The sequence below is a fragment of the Coenobita brevimanus genome, chromosome 58 (assembly GCF_032717465.1).
Source record: "Coenobita brevimanus isolate Jiangsu-jjx chromosome 58, ASM3271746v2, whole genome shotgun sequence".
Lineage (NCBI taxonomy): Eukaryota > Metazoa > Arthropoda > Malacostraca > Decapoda > Coenobitidae > Coenobita > Coenobita brevimanus.
Genome location: NC_137011.1, coordinates 13,376,643 through 13,394,836, shown reverse-complemented (window position 1 = coordinate 13,394,836; position 18,194 = coordinate 13,376,643). Strand labels below are relative to the sequence as shown.

At 40.3% G+C, this 18,194-nt stretch overlaps 1 protein-coding gene across 1 annotated transcript in view; it reads right to left on the bottom strand.

Annotated features, from left to right (window-relative positions):
- The window catches only part of LOC145402656 (epoxide hydrolase 4-like), a 62,778-nt gene that overhangs the window by 15,360 nt on the left and 29,224 nt on the right, over positions 1-18,194 (bottom strand). Inside the window, exons 5-6 of the mRNA XM_080274641.1 lie at positions 12,373-12,527; positions 11,436-11,591 (exon numbers count right to left, since the gene is read on the bottom strand). Of these exons, the coding sequence (XP_080130767.1) occupies positions 11,436-11,591; positions 12,373-12,527 (311 nt within the window). The remainder of the gene's footprint in view (positions 1-11,435; positions 11,592-12,372; positions 12,528-18,194) is intronic.

The window sequence follows — 18,194 nt, the reverse complement described above, 5'->3', positions numbered from 1 at the left end:
GGGTTGTGTGAATGGATGAGATGGATGGCATTGTTGGGTGAGCAGGGTGGGTGGAATTCGTGAGTGGAGAGGGTGGGTGGTAGGGGTCGGTGGGCACGATAGGTTGTTGGGATGTGTGGATAGGGTTGCCAGGGTAAGGGGGCACCGTTAGTAGCCAGGGAGGCTGAGACGATTGCGTGGTCGGGATGATCTAAGTGGCTAGTTGGGTTGGGTGGTTGGATGGGTTCAGGGTAGAGAAGTGAATGAATGAATGTGTTGAGTGGTATTGTTGGGTGAGCTTTGTGTATGGCATTCGTGGGTTAGCAGGGTGGATAGCAGGGATCGGTGGGCTGGGTGGGTGGCCGGGATGAGGTCGGTGGGTTGTGTTGAAAGGGTAGAGTGGATAGGTGGATAAGTAGGTGGGTGCATATGTGGCTGTCCTAATGACATGGCAAGAAAGGGACTTCTTTGGCCAAATAACTTTTAACTGTTACTTGGATTTTAGTCTATCGCTTAGAAAACGTTGGATAAATATTTGGAAGCCAAACTCTATACATTAAGGTCATTGTATTGAAATCTGCTAAAACTTCGATATAATCACTTCTCATGGAACTGAAGATGGATCTATGCACTTGATAATACACCTAATAGTAAGATAAATGAAAGTAACATTACATGCGGCAAGACGTGAGAATGAACGAAGCTTCATATTTCCGATCCATCCGCATAACTAATCAGTGTTATGGTGGGGGTAAGAAGGGGGAGTTAGGGGGCAGACGTGTACGATTAACCTGACCTCTGGTGGCAGATTATCCTGTATCACGAATTTCTGTCCGGAGGTACACCTCCGGACAGAAATTTCTGTTAATCGCACACGTCTACCCTCCCAACTCCTCCTCCTTACCCCCACCAAAAAACTGATTCGTTAGGCTGATGGATCGGAGATATGAAGCTTCGCTAACTCTCACGTCTTGCCGCATGTAATGTTACTTTTATTTATTCTTCTATTAGGTGTATTATCAAGTGCATAGATCCATCTTCACTTCCACGAGAAGTGATTATATTGGAGTTTAAGCAGATTACAGTACAATCACCCTAATTTATAGAGTTTGGCTTCTAAATATTTATCCAACGTTTTCTAAGCGATATACTAAAATCCAAGTAAGAGTTAACCCACCCCATCCCAACCACTTTTCCAACACTGACTCCCCCCAATCCCGACCATTTTTTTTTTTTTTTTTTTTTTTTGGCTCAAACCTTCGCCTTTGGTGAGAAACATCAGAAATTCATAGAGAAATCGCTCACCTGAGGTTTAAAATACTCGATCCAGGTAGCAGTACCTCCTTACCTTACTGGGTTTTCTAACAGGCTGGCACCAAAGAAAACGAGTTCTATGGGAGGGTAACTATTTCACACCACTCATAAACGGTATTTATTTATTTACTTGGTATGAATTTATATGTAGTACGAGAGTATATTGGTTTTCAAACAGTAATATAGGCATTATAAGCATTGTTTCACTCACTAACTCATCACCATACCTGACCTTTTTTTGCCACATTACCTGATCATCATTTCTGACTGTTTCTTCCTCTAATGCTATGTAAAGTTTGTCCTCCACATTGTCATTGATTGGGGAATCACTCTGGCCGTGAATTTCATACTGTGGCATGACATGGCTTTATTGGCCAGGTCACTGATAACAGGTGAATTCCTGAGACAATGGCATGCAGGGAGGGGGAGGTCATGCTGGGTAAGGCATTCTCCCTGCCTGGCATCGTGTAGAGGAAGGTGTCCCGTGTATAAGTACCAAAAATCACTTGCGAAAATTGAAAATTGTGCAAATTAGGGACATTGCAATTGATTTGCATTTATGTACATCAACGGGATTGGCAGTGACAAAACGTGTGGATGTTAATTCACGTCGACGGGACACCGCAGGTTAAAAGTTATTTAGCCGCATGTCCCTCTCCTGCCTTGTCATCAGGACAGCCACATATGCACCCACCTACTTATCCACCTACCCACTCTACCCATCCAACACAATCCACCGACCTCATCCAGGCCACCCACCCAGCCCACCGATCCCTGCTATCCACCCTGTTAACCCACAAATGCCATACACGAAGCTCACTCAACAATGCTACTCAACACATTCACTCATTCACTTCTCTACCCTGAACCCATCCAACCACCCAATCCAACTACCCACTTAGATCATCCCGAACACGCAATCGTCTCATCCACCCTGGCTACTAACGGTGCTCACTCACCCTGGCGAGTCACTGTCCACATATCCCAACAACCTATCTTGCCCACCGACCCCTACCACCCTCCCTCTCCACTCACGAATTCCACCCACCCAGCTCACACAACAATGCCGTCCATCTCATCCATCCACACAACCCTCCCACCTCTCCCTGAACACTCCCCACCCACATCACCCCGCCCATCCACCCATCCTGTCCACTCACTCCTCCCACCGACCCACCCGCCCATCCACATGCCCAACCCCCCTTCTTACCCAACCCCATTCACTCCGCTGTGCCATTCACGCATTTGAACCCGACTTATCCATCAATCTCACCTTATCCAAACGTAACTTACCGGCCCCTCCCCGACCACCCATATATCCAGCCACCTACCCATCCAGCCCACCAAACGCATCCACCCACTAACCCATTTACCCCTACAACCCACCCAAAACCACTCCACACACCACAACCAACAACTGTCCCCCCTCCCCCTCTCCACCATTGCCACTGTCCACCCACCCTGGCGATGGACCGAACTACCACAGCCTTCAGCTTAACCTCATCAACTCCAGCCACCCAACCAACTGACACACACACACACACACACACACACACACACACACACACACACACACACACACACACACACACACACACACACACACACACACACACACACACACACACACACACACACACACACACACACACACACACACACACACACACACACACACACACACACACACACACACGGAGAGTGAGAGAGAGAGAGAGAAACAAAACACGCATAAACAGACAGACAGAAACACACACGCGCACACACACACACACACACACACACACACACACACACACACACACACAGGGAGAGAGAGAGAGAGAGAAACAAAACACGCATAAACAGACAGACAGAAACACACACACACACACACACACACACACACACACACACTACAAAAATGATGTAGAAACCACGTATGCTGAAATGGTGAAAGTAAAGAAAGACTTAGAAACAAGGGTGGAGGAAAAAAACATTAAAAAGGAGGTGAAAAGAATAATCCAAAACAATCCAAAGTTAGTCAGAGATTCAGTAGGATAAACAAATCAATAGTAATCACTGGTATAGAAGAGGAAGGAGTTAAAAACAAGATCACAAGAGATAAAAAGGAGATGGCAAATGTAATGAGCTTACTGAAAGAAGTATCAGAGAAAATCTGTAGTAAAGACATAGAGGAACATAAAAGGTTAGGGAAATACGAGAAAAGCAAGACAAGACTCTAAAGGTGACTTTCCAGAGTGTAAACACTGTGGAAGAGATACTAAAAAATGCAAAGAATCTTAAGGAAAAAGAGGAGTTTAAAAATGTATGAATAAAAAGATGCCTAACACAAGAGGAACTGGAATTACTGAAAGAGAAAAGGGAGGAAGCAAAAACAAAAAATGAGGGAAGATCAGAAGAGGAGAAGAAGAAATATTTTTCCAAAGTAATAGGATTGCAGGTACGAAAGTGGTACACAAACAGGATGGAAGAAAAAGGAGGAAGGTAGTAGAACCATGTCATGACAAGTATATAAACAAGATGATAAAATTGATGTACTCAAATGTGGATGGAATGGTATCTAAATTACTAGAGATGAATGATTATGTCAGAGAAAATGAACCACAAATAATATGCCTAACTGAAACAAAATTAACACCAACGATATCCAATGACATACTAAACTTAGAGGAATACAATATATGGAGAAGAGACAGATATTCAAAAAAAGGAGGAGGAATTATAATATTAACTAAGAAAAATCTAAAAGTCAATGAAATAAAACTAGATATACCATCACAAGTAGAACTGATTGCAGTAGAGATCGACACATCTGAAGGTAAAGTAATTGTAGCCAATTTGTACATGCCACCCAGATCAAACACATGGGAAAGAGATGAATATGAGGACCTGGCAGAGAGTACAATTCACAGTGTAAGATCATTGCTACATAAAATGGAAGAGAAATCGGAAAGAATTATAGTAATTGGGGACTTCAATACAAATATAAATTGGAATACTCTAGATATAAATAGCCAAGAAAGCTGTTGGGACCAAAAGCTCCCGGATCTCGTGCAGGAGTTTTTCTTAACGCAACATGTGAGGGAAACCACCAGAAAAAGAGGATTTGATGTACCTTCAGTGCTAGATCTAATATTTACTAGGCAAGAAAATGATATTGACAGTTTAATATATCACCCTCCACTCGGCAAAAGCGATCATGCAGTACTAAATTATAACTTCAGGATAGCATATGACATAGTAAACAGCAATGATAGTTACAAAATGTGCCTAAACTATAAAAAGGGAAATTATCAAGACCTAAAGAAGTATTTCTTAGAAGTTGATTGGGAAAGTGAGCTTAGAGGACAAGATTTAAATGCTGTATATAAAAAATTTTGTGAATTTTATGAAATAGGAGTCCAGACGTACATCCCACAGCACAAAGAAGGAGATAAGAAAATACAGGAATGGTTCAATACAGAATGTAAAAAATCAAAAGAAAGAAGAGATTTGTTGTGGAATAGATACAGAAGACACAATAGTGAAAGGGCGTATAATAATTACAAACAGACAAGAAACGACTATACAAGAATAAGGAGGGAAGCCCAAAAACAGTTTGAGGAGGATATAATAAATAAAAGTAGTGATCAACCAAAGCTGTTTTACAACTATATCAGAAGCAAAACTAAAGTAAAAGATATAATACAATCCATTACGGACGAGGGAATCACTTATACACAAGAGAAAGATATTTGTGAAGCACTAAATAAGAATTTCCAATTAGTTTTTACAGAAGAAAAAAATTTTGAGAGGGACTATGTGGAACACGCATGTCCACACATACTACCAGATATACAAATAGCAGAAAAAGTAATACAGGAGGAGTTAAGTAGATTAGACAGAGGAAAAGCATGTGGTCCTGATGAAATTTCATGTTGGGTATTACGAGAATGTGCAAAGGAGTTAAGTAAACCATAATTTTTAATTTTCAAGAAATCCTTGAGTCAAGGTAAACTACCTGATATTTGGATGAAAGCAAATATTGTCCCGTTATTCAAGAAAGGAAATAGACAAAATCCACTCAACTACCGACCAGTATCACTGACCAGTGTTGTAAGCAAGGTATTAGAAAAACTTATAAGATAAGCTTGGGTAAATCATCTAGAAGAACACAGTATGCTAACAGAAAGACAGTTTGGTTTCAGAAAAGGAAAATCATGTGTTACTAATCTGTTGAGCTACTATGACAGAGTAACAAACACAATACAGGAAAGGGAAGGATGGGTGGACAGTATCTATTTAGATTTCAAGAAAGCTTTTGACACAGTACCACACCAAATACTTTTATGGAAGCTGTACCATCAAGGAGGAATTCGAGGCAAACTGTTTTGTTGGATGCAAGACTTTCTCATAAAAAGAGAAATGAGGACAGTACTAAGAGGAAACTACTCATCATGGAAAGCAGTGACTAGTGGAGTACCACAGGGTTCAGTGCTGGCACCAATCATGTTTTTAGTGTATATAAATGATATAAACAGTAACACTGGAAATGAGAGCTATCTGAATATGTTTGCAGATGATGCAAAAATACAAAGGAGAATTACTAACACAGACTTCATGAATGGAGTAGTACATGGCAAATGGAATTCAGTGTGGACAAGTGTCATGTAATCAAGTTTGGTAAAAGTGGAAAAAGACCTGATTGGGATTATAAGTTAGGAAATAAAACCCTATACACATCAGAAAGAGAGAAAGACCTAGGTGTGATTATCAATAACAGACTATCTCCGGCTGACCACATCAGCGAGAAGGTGCGGAACATGTATACACTGCTTGCAAATATGAGAATAGCATTCACATACATAAATGAAGACATGCTAAGAAGGATAATAACATCATTCATTAGACCAACCCTGGAATATGCATCAGTAGTCTGGAGTCCTCATCTCAAAAAGCATATAGACAAGATTGAAAAAGTTCAAAGGGCTGCTACAAGATGGATACCAAGCTTAAGGGACCTAAGCTACGAAGAAAGACTAAATAAACTGAATCTACCAACACTGCAGGAGAGAAGGAAAAGAGGTGACATGATAATGCTATATAAATGCATATCAGGAAAGGAGAAAATAGACATAAATGATTACTTCACATATGGAGAAGCATCAGCAAGAGGACACTGCAAAAAAGTGCATAAGAAGAGAGGTGATAAAGACGTAAAGAAATTTAGTTTCCCAAACAGAGCAACTGATCAATGGAATGCACTACCGAGTGATGTAGTGTATGCCAAAACAATTCACAAATTTAAGGATATGTACGATAAATATGGTTTAAGACACGGGACAGTACGAGCTTGACTCATTCCTGTAAAGATACAATTAGGTAAGAACAATTAGGTAAGGTAAGAACACACACACACACACACACACACACACACACACTCACATACACTGAAGCATACAGAGAGAGAGAGAGAGAGAGAGAGAGAGAGAGAGAGAGAGAGAAAGAAAGCACGCATAAACAAACAGACAGACAGACAGACAAACACACACACACACACACACACACACACACACACACACACACACACACACACACACACACACACACTCATTGTTCCCCTATTCAAGAACGGAAATAAAAAGAATCCACTCAACTATAGACCAGTATCTCTGACAAGTGTTGTATGAAAGGCACTAGAAAAACTAATGAGAAAAATTTAGGTAAACCAACTGCAATAATACAATATGGTAACAGAAAGACAGTTCGGTTTTAGAAATGGAAAATCATGTGTTACATATCGTCATCAGCATGCAACACCACTCATGGAAGTACAGATTTGAAATCACGTGAGAGATGATAAAGAAGAAAGGGCTTATAACTAATCCCTGATGCACACCAACATTCACGGAAAGCTAATCACGCAAGGCTCAGTTCACTTTCATCTGGATGGCAGCACTTTCATACATTGCCATTGCCCAGGGCTGTTCAGCAACTCCAGAAGTAGGGCCGAATTATGAAACTCAGATTAACAAATGTGCCTTACAGTATTTAACCTGCTGCTTTTCCCTCTATCTACACACTTATACACACACACACAAAAAACTAGAAATTCATACGAGATTATTATTTGCGTTTACATTTTCCGCTAAATACATAAAAAAGAGAAAAACTCGAAACTCTCCGTTTTATCCTTGTATATTTATTTATTTTCATTCTTCTGAGTCGGTCAAAGGGCCAAACAAAAACGATTTAAGGGCAGGATTTGCCCCACGGACCACCATAGCCACTCCAGCCAGTCACCACTCAGCCCCAAGCTTTCTTGTGGCCCACTTCACCATCTCCCTTAATAATAATATTAAATAATAATAATAATAATAATAATAATAATAATAATAAATAATAATAATAATAATAATAATAATAATAATAATCCATCCATCATCCAATCCTACATTGCCCCATGAGAAGCGTAGGAGCCCGGGGCTAGGCAAGTTGGTCCTGATATTTAAGGTGAAAGTGAAATAATAATAATAATAATAATAATAATAATAATAATGATAATAATAATAATAATAATAATAATAATAACAATGATAATAATAATAATAACTTATTTTTATCGTCCTCTTTTTTCCGTACATTTTTGGACCTACCTCACTCATTATTACCTTAGGTTGGAATAGAGGTCAGAGTAATTATGATGACAGTGAAAATAATAGTAATGATGATGATGATGATAAGGAGAAGAAGGAGGAGGACCAAGATGATGCTGATGATTTTTATAATAATAATAATAATAATAATACTCGTATTTTTAGTTGGTTGTTTTCCGGGGAGGGGCACTAACCCTCCGGCAACCCACTTCGTGTCACGTAGGGAACACGTGTTGGTTGGTTATAAGGTTACCACCCAGCACTGTAAATGGTTTCCTGGTTTACAGGAAATCATTTGGCTTGCCACTCAATATAGAGCTACCCTGAAAAACAGAGTACAGTACTACTACACCAAGTGGGTGGATGATGGATGCCCCCACCTACCACCTTGTTGGAGGGAGACAAGTCAAGAGTGAAAGCAGTGGAAATGAGTTATTTGAGAGGAGCCTGTGCAGTCACATGGAGACACAGACTGACAAATGAGGATGTGAAGAAGCGTTGTGGTGTGGATGTGGATGTGATAGAAAGCGTTAGGGGAAACACACTGAGGTGGTTTGGCCATGTGGAGAGGATGGAGAGTGAGAGACTGACGAGGAGAGTGTATGTGAGTGAGATGGAGGGAGAGAGAGGGAGGGGGAGTCCAAGGATGAGATGGAGGGATGGAGTGGAGAGGTATATGAGGGAGGGGGTGTGAGCTGGGAGCAGGGCAGTGAAATGGCGGAGGACAGGGCGACTTTGATTAGATTTGTTTGTGGCCACCCCGTATGGGATTATGGCGTCTGGCAATAGATGGATTGATAGATATAATAATAATAATCCATCCATCCATCCATCATCCAATCCTACATTCCCCCATGAGGAGCTTAGGAGCCCCGGGCTAAGCAGTTGGTCCCGACATTTAAGATGAGAGTGAAATAATAATAATAATAATAATAATAATAATAACTAGAGGTCCCCCCAAGGGGGGAATCACACCATCCACGAGCTGATACATATCTAGCGCCGCTCGGAATATGACCTTGATCTTGACCAACTTTCACCGATTTCGATTTCGTACGAGATTTTCATCCCTACTGCACACCTGTAAAATTTTGTGATGATATTTTGAGCGGTTGCGAAGTTATCGTGGTAACAGACACACAGACCTTGACCTATTGTCACCATTTTCGAACTCGTTATCGAATTTTTTCCCCTACTACATATTTGAGTGGTTGCAAAGTTATCATCCTAACAGACACAAAAGCTGAAAGACTAACTGGAAACAATACCAGCTTTGCTAACAAATAATAATAATGAAGGAAAAGCATTCGGAAACCGAATGCTAATCGCCCGCCAGAATATGCTGTCGACCACGTCCTAGATTTAGGCCGTATCTTGATACCCTGAAGGTTTCATGTTGATAGCTTGAGCCGTTCATTAGATATAATGGTGCTAAAGGAGGGCAATAAAAACTAGCTGACCTTTGGCAGCCATTTTGGTGACCTAGACCTTGACCACGAATGCCCATTTTCGAACTCTTCCAAGATTTTAGTCATATCTTGATACCCTGAAGGTTTCATGTTGATAGCTCAAGCCGTTCATAAGATATAATGGGTACACACACACACACACACACACACACACACACACACACACACACACACAGAGGCATGCAAAAAAATCATCGCTTCGCCGTCTAAAGTCGGACGACAATAATTGCAGCAGCAGCTATTACTGCTACTGCTATTACAATTACTACTATTATCACTCTTGGTACTACTACTCCTACAACTACTACTAATGCTAATCCTAATACTATACTCAGAGTTTCGTCTTTCTCCAGTTTCTTTCACATAGTTCAGTGTGAGAACAGGGCAATGCTACAGTTTTAAATAATTTCCGCAGCACTTCTCCATGAATAACGCCATATTCAAGTGTTAATATCTTCTTACAGCTGACTAATTAAGATGGATATATGGCAGTTTTACGCCAGGTTAAAGACTATAGTAATACTCTAATACGTATATTAACATTGGTATTAATAGTAATAGTAATACTTATATTATTACTATTATTATGAATGGTGATGGATGGAATACCTCAAATTTGTTGTATAACGATGATCCGGTTCTACTTGCAAACACCAAACAAGAGCTTGGTATACTAGTGCAGAATTTTGTTGATGTCTGTGAGCGTCGTGCCTTGAATGTAAATGTAGAAAAGAGTAAAGTGATGGTAATCGAGAGAGGTGACTCCCAGTGTGATGTTACAGTGAATGGAGAGAGACTGGAATTGGTGAGAGAGTTCAAATACCTAGGTACAGTGATAGAAAAGAGAGGAAAATTTGAAAACGAAGTGGAAAGTAGAGTGACACAAGGAAGGAAGGTAACGTGCTATGAAGGCCTTGGTTAGAGACAGAGGCTTGAGTGTTGCAGCTGCACGAGGCTTACATGGAGTGTTACTACCAACTTTAACATGTGGATGTGAGACTATGCTGTGGCATGAAAATGAGAGAAGTCAAGAGTGAGACCAGTGGAGATGGGACTGTTGAGGAATGTATGTGGAGTGCAAAGAGTGGATAGGATACGAAATAATGTGATTCGTGAAAGATGTGGGGTGTGGAAGTCTGTGGACACCAGAATCGAAGAGAGTGTACTGAGATGGTATGGTCATGTGGAGAGAATGGATAGCAATAGAGTGGTGGCGAAGGTATATCTGAGCGAATTTGAAGGAGGGAGGAGGCGAGGTAGGCCAAGGAGAAGGTCGAGGGATATGGTGGATGGGTGTGTGAGGAAGAGAGTTATGGAAGCCGGTGAGGCTAGGGAACTGAAAAGAGATCGAGCTGGCTGGATGAATGTAGTGAGAAGTGCATGATCAGGAATTCGGCATCCATTTTTATCATGACAGCGTTCAGATAGACTCTATCGGATACACTTACGTGAAGCTACAGAATGTGGTGAAAGTTTCTAGCGTATCAGATATAGCCAGGATTCCGGGGACTTGAATGATGAGTGAATGGAAGCGTGGCCCATTGAGTGGGCAAACTTGGGCTGTCTGATCGTTGCTACTCCTCACCCTGTCCTAGGGTGGGAAAGGAGGTCCGGATGATGATGATGATGATGATGGTTGTTGTTGTTGTTGTTGTTGTAATTATTCATTGGTATTTTTATCATCATCATCATTTCTTATAATTGCCAATATTACTCTTGTCATCATCATCACTATCACCTACAACTCTTTAAAGGAAGGTGACGTTCGTGACGGCAAGGTGGTGAAGTAGTGGCCAGCGCTTCTTCCATTCACTTTACATGTTTCTTGAGGTGCTAGCACTGTGTGTGTGTGTGTGTGTGTGTGTGTGTGTGTGTGTGTGTGTGTGTGTGTGTGTGTGTGTGTGTGTGTGTGTCACCTTTCTGAAGAAATTTAATGAGAGAGAGAGAGAGAGAGAGAGAGAGAGAGAGACAGACAGACAGACAGACAGACAGACAGACAGACAGACAGACTAGTGTAAACCACTGGTCTACTCACCAGCAGAGCGATAAGCAGTATCTATGGGTAGGAGTAGGTCAGCCTCCCCCATGATAAGAAGCGTTGGTTTAGTGATAACATCAGGGGTTCCCTCCCTGTCACCTACCCATCGCAGGTCAAACTGTCGTAGGTGGTGTAGGGGACCCCTCCAGTCATCTGTTGAAACAAGGAAGACTAGTTTGTTCACCTTAACTTTACCTAGATTTTAGTCCGGTTTCAGCATGTCAGCATGTTTCAACCTTTTTTCCTCTTCCTATCGAGAACAACTATCATTCTGTTTTGCTTCTCTTCATTTCTCTCTCTCACCTCTCTTTCGCATTTCTTCTTATCCCTTCTATCTCTTTCCTTTACTCTCTGTTTCCATCCTCTCTCTCTCTCTCTCTCTCTCTCTCTGTATCTATCTATCTATGTTTCTCTTTGCTTTCCTTTTCCCTCTCCTTTTCCTTTCCTCTCATCTCTTCCCCTCAGTCTGACTTATTTTGTCTCCCTCTATTTCTGCTTCACTCCCGTCTCCTTCTCTTTCTCATTTTCCCCCCACCTCTTTTTCTCCTTCCGTCTCTCTCCCGCTTCTTTCATGAGTCTCACCTCCTTCTCACCCCTCCTAGAAAAAATAGATTTGTTTGCATCGACCTCCTCCCTTTCGGTATCTCCTCTCCTTATAGTGGCCAAAAGCAACATGCCAACTGCCTACCTATCGATATATCTATCTGTCTATCTATTTACGTATTATTCATTGCTACATTGGTCCATCAGGAGTGCAGAGGCCTGTGGCTGGGTCACTCAGTCCCAACATTTAAGACAAGGGTGACCGTCCTTGTTCTCTCCTGACAGTCATTATCTGAGCACTAAATCCCAACCCCCTCTCAGATTAAAACCCTTATGGGTCAAATCAGGCTTGACGGCTCTAACCCACTAGACCATCAAATATCTTTCTCACCTCTCCTAGAGAAGGTAAACTTGTAAGCCTCGATTTCCTCTTCTGTGACAGTTCCTCCCTTCATGAAGGGCAACAACAGTGAGTCCACTAATCCTGAATCATTTGCATGGGCAGCGATCTCCGGTAAGAGAGGCAGCCGCACGAAGAATAGGAACCTGCAGAGAAAACAGAAGGATAACAGGAACCTGGGAAAGTTACGATGGGCCATTTGCATTCAACTAATAGAACTATGCCACTCCCCAAACTTTACTAAGTTGCTTGAAAGTCAGTGAGACTTATATGGTGTTAGTCTTTTTGGTTACTATTATCTCTTCACTCAGCCGAAAGTTGACATCTCTCTATACTGAATGCTGAGTTGTTAAATGAGATTAACATTGGAACGCAGTACTATAGTCGGTTTGTTTTTATATGGCAGCATAGGGCCACTGCCCTAACTTGAATACGAAGTTGCTGTTGTACTGTGTGATATTCATTAAGAGCTATGAGGTAGGACTCGGTCTTCTTGGTTACTATACTCTGTTCACTTTAACTTAGCCTAAAATTACCATCTCTCTATCTTGCATGGTGAACTGTAATAACACATTAACACAAAAACATAGCACTATAGTCGGATTGTTCTCACTTGACGGACCCTGGCCACTCCCTCAACATAAATACTAAGTCATGGTCGACTTAAATGCAATAAGACTCGGTTATGAGGTAGGAATAATTCTCCTTTGTTACTACAGTCATTTCCATTTCACTTGATAGAACTGGACCACTTCCACAACCTGATGAATAAAATGCTTTTGACTGAAATTCAGTGTCTCATGGTCATAAGCTTAAACAAATCTGTCAAGACTGTGAGTTGCATTCTAACTGATATGCTTAAACATCTGTGGAATTCACAGTGTGGAATGACATATCTGTGCCATCTCCCAAAATTATTGAGAATAGTGTGAGGCCAAAAAAAGGCTTGAAACAGTTGTTCTAAAATTCAAATAGTATAATGATATAGTATAAAACCACTGATCTTGCCCCGTCACATTTACCAATCTCACTCCATGCCACAGTTGTGATGAAGCATTCAGACACTTGTGAAGCATGCCTACCGTACAAATTGGTGTTACAATTTTTGTATTAGTATCCTGTCGTTAGTTATGAGGTCCTGATTATTGTCAATTTGTTTTCAACTGATGGAACTAGGACACTCCCACAAGTCTTGGTTGAAACCCAGTAAGACTTAGCTATGAGGTAGGAACGAGGCTTGTTGGTTATTATAGGAAGCTTGTTTACACCTGATGGAAATGGGCCAAACCCACATCTTGAATAATTAATCGCGGTTGCAAGAAATTCATTAAGATTTTAGTTGTGAGGCAGAAATGAGCAGATTCACGTCCCATTCACGTAGTTCAGTGGTAGGGAAAAAGAATAATTTTAGGGCTCTACACCCTTGCCATGCCACTTCTTTGCGACTAGCATCATGCTTTAAATGTTACAACTCAGCATTCAACGAGGAGAGATGGCAATTTAAGGCTATGACTAAGTGAAAAGTAGCTTATTGTATTAGGACAAATAGTCTACCCACGGACCCCTACTCTTTTTCCGGGTAATAATGAATTGGATGAAAGATAGAAAGGCAGACGTACAGGCAGACAAACAGACTGATAAACAGACGGATAGATAGGTAGACAGACAGAGATATAAAGATAGATAGATAAATAGATAAAATGACTGATTGGTGAATGGATGCATAGGTAGACTGATTGATGGACAGATAAATACACACACACACACACACACACACACACATATATATATATATATATATATATATATATATATATATATATATATATATATATATATATATATATATATATATATTTAAAATATGAAGATGTAGGGATGGCAGTGCGTCCAAAACCATCGAAATAAGTAGTAAAAGGACATGTGGTCATACCCATATATATATATATATATCTTATGGCACATTATCTCTGCAGTACATGGTTGATTAACAGTTATATCATTATCATGGCACTTTTGGGTACTTTTATGCTACAGCATTAAAAAAAAAGGGTGTTGGGGTGGGGGTTACAATTTCTTTTACTACCGCAATCTTGCTCTAGTGCTTTTTACCACACAGCCATTCCTATCTTCTTTTATTTTATAAAGCATAATTTTTATGCTTCCTTTACTTTTTTTTTCTTTTATCAGAGGTTCTGTGTAAGAAAGTTCTGAAGATTTTTGTAAGTTGTTGAACTTAAGAAAATTGTCGTAGTAGGAAAGAATTAATAAAGTCTCTAACTTGATCCCATTCAAAAAGTCTTGAGCTGAATAAAATTTGGATGTAAACACAGAAAGAGCACTGAGACAGATCAAAACACACGCCTTTATAGTGGTCTCTAACCGAACTTTTGGCCTAGCTCTGTGACCTTGACTTTTGGTTGATTGTTCCCAAACTTGAGATATTTCGTCCTTCTATGATCATTAACTTCTCCACAAAGTTTAGCCCATATTTGATCAAAAGTTTTTAAGTTGACCATGTCGTGTGACCTTAATCTTTGGCCTACTGTTTTCAAAACAGAAGAGTTAAATCTTTGGCTAATCTCTTCCACGTTTATTTCAAACTGAATAGAAACCTTTAAAATGCTGAAAGCTTTGACCTTACCTTGTGACCTTTAATTCTGACCGATTTTGCTTCTGGTCACCCACTACTCTTCTGCTAAATTTGGTGTACTTGTATTGGGACTCCATATTGTAGTTACAAATCATAATAGATAGATAGATAAATAGATAGATAGACAGCTCTATGCGAGCCTGGGAATGGGAAATGATCTTGCAAATTACACTGAGGAAAGCTGACGACAGATTACGAAGTGGCCAGTAAGGAGATGATGCAGTTAGTTGTCAGCAATCCACCGGTGAACAAAAAAAAATGTCATAAAAGACTTTGTAGTTACTTGTAGTGGAGTTTTATATATATTAGACTTGTGGGCGAGCGGTTGTTATATTTGAGTAGCTTTGTAAGTAGATAATCTTCTTTCCCATTTGTCATGTAGTGACAGGAGAGGTAAAGAATAGTATGGGACTATTTTTATTTGTCTTGGAAATATTAACAAAGTCTCTCACACAGAGCGGAATATAAAGTAGAGTCCCGCTAGCTATCTCTCTGTCTCGCTCTCTCTGTCTCTCTCTCAAGTTGCTAAGCCCTTCTCTCTGCGACCTGTCTGTTGTATGGCTAGCTTCTTTCTGCCCTCTCTTTCCTAAATTCTGGTGAAACAGGAGACGTATCACGTGTGTTCCTTGTGAGTGGAAAGTTCTAGAAGCCTGTGTGTGAGTATGTGTGTATGTGTGTGTATGGTCACTAAGGCTTTGTTCACCGGTGGATTGCTGACAACTAACTGCATCATCTCCTTACTGGCCACTTCGTAATCTGTCGTCAGCTTTCCTCAGTGTAATTTGCAAGATCATTTCCCATTCCCAGGCTCGCATAGAGCTGTCTATCTATCTATTTATCTATCTATCTATTATGATTTGTAACTACAATATGGAGTCCCAATACATACTGTATATATCGATTTAAAAGCCTCTTTCAGGCAATATCTACCTTGCATCACACTCAGTGGAGAAAGGAGCCCCTGTCAGAAATAAAGTGACAAGTTTTGCCATTTAAGTTACGTAAGATTTTGATATATATATATATATATATATATATATATATATATATATATATATATATATATATATATATATATATATATATACAGTATATATATGGAACGTTCTGATGCACACATGACCATTAACAAATAAAATCCTTAGTAACTCTTATATATATATATATATATATATATATATATATATATATATATATATATATATATATATATATACATATATATATATAATCATCATCATCATCATCACCTGTTGAGGTCCACTGCAGGACCGGCCTATCCCTAGCGAAGCAGGGACGATACAACCAATGTATCTCTACCCAGTGGCTTAGGCTGTCTGGTAGAGACTGTACAGTATGTAGGGTGAGAAGAGCTTGTGAGTGTGAATGTAGTGTTGTAGTGGCTTTGAATGTGTGCGTAGTCTGTGAACCAAATGTAAACGGCCTGCCTTAAGCCGATTGGGTGCAAGCATACTAGTATGCGACACTGGTTCAACCACAGCACCCCTTGTGTCCGCCAAAGTAGCATAACATATCACACCTTCTATTCACATCTTTAGTAATGGCTGCTGCAATCTTACAATCAAATGAGGTGGTACCTCGGATTGCCACCACCGGCAGGGTAGGGCTGGAGGCACAGGGTCCTCCCGGTCGCTATCAAGTGACTGTGCCGGCAGCGACTGTTGCTATTTCCGGGAATGCTCGTTGGCGAAGAGGTGACAGTGCTGCCTTATTCTTTACCAACATCCACGGCCTTACCACAAATTTAAACTCAGTTCATTTTTTCCTTCAGTCCATATCCCCTTTGGCCCTTTTCCTCACAGAACCACAAATCTCACCCTCTACCGATATATCTCCATTTTGTTTTCCTGGTTACCATCTCCTTACAAACTTTCGAAACAAGGGCGGCACCTGTTGTTATATCAAATCCCAATATGCAGTTGATACTATTTTAAACTTCACTTCATCCAGTTTTGATTACTCATTATATAAATTAAATTGCCAAAACATTACCAAATATATCTTTGTAGTTTATCGTTCCCCCAATGCTTCTTCGGAACCCAGTGTATTTGATTCCATATCCACTCAGTTGAGTAACCTTGACCTTGCCCTTGGCAATGAAATTGCCATTTTGGGCGATTTTAACATACACAATGTTGAATGGTTATTGCATTCTGCCCGGACTGACGATGCTGGTCTAGAATGCGAGCTGTTTGCGGAATCGTTTAATCTCACCCAGTTGGTAAAGCAACCAACCAGAATACCTGATAATCCTGACCATAATGCCCATCTCTTGGATTTATTCTTGACAAATAATCCAGATCAATACAGGATAGAGGTACTGTCACCACTTGGATCCTCTGACCACAATCTCATCAAAGCCTTATTAGTTAACCCTCTTACACCTCCCCATTCCGAACCTGTCAGGGTGACCCGATGGCACTTTGACAGGGCAGACTGGGATGGATTTAGAAATTATCTTGCTGATGTTCCATGACAGTCTTTCTTCTCTAGTGATCCCAATTCTACCCAGTCCCACATTTGCGACTTAATACTAGCTGGTATGGATTTATTCATACCAAGTCAACAATTCACTAAAAGATCAAACTCTCCAAAATGGTTTGATGGCAATTGTGCCAGAGCAACAGCCCAAAAGTCATTAGCTTATAACTCTTACTTAAAATCAAAAACATCTGAATCACTCTCCCAATTTAAAATTGCTAGAAATCATGCAAAAGCTGTATTAAATCTATCTAAATCAAACTTTCTTCAAAAGCAAGCATCAAAACTACTTAACAACCCTTATGACAATAGAATATTCTGGTCAACTCTTAATTCTTTCAATAATAACTTTAACAAGTCATCATCCATTCCCCCACTAAAATCTTCAGATGGCAATATTACAAATGACCCACGTGGGAAAGCAGATATCTTTGCTAGTACCTTTGCAAGAAACTCTACCATAGATGATACCAGCCAGAATGTCTCAGTACTGGAACTTGATTCTCCCGAAATTGCCCCACTTAAAATACAGACACGATTCGTAAAATCCATCCTAGACAATTTACTTACCAACAAAGCTCCAGGCCCAGATGGAATTCCACCAATTGTTTTGAAAAAGTGTTCCCCTGAACTTGCCTCTGTCCTAGCCAAATTATTC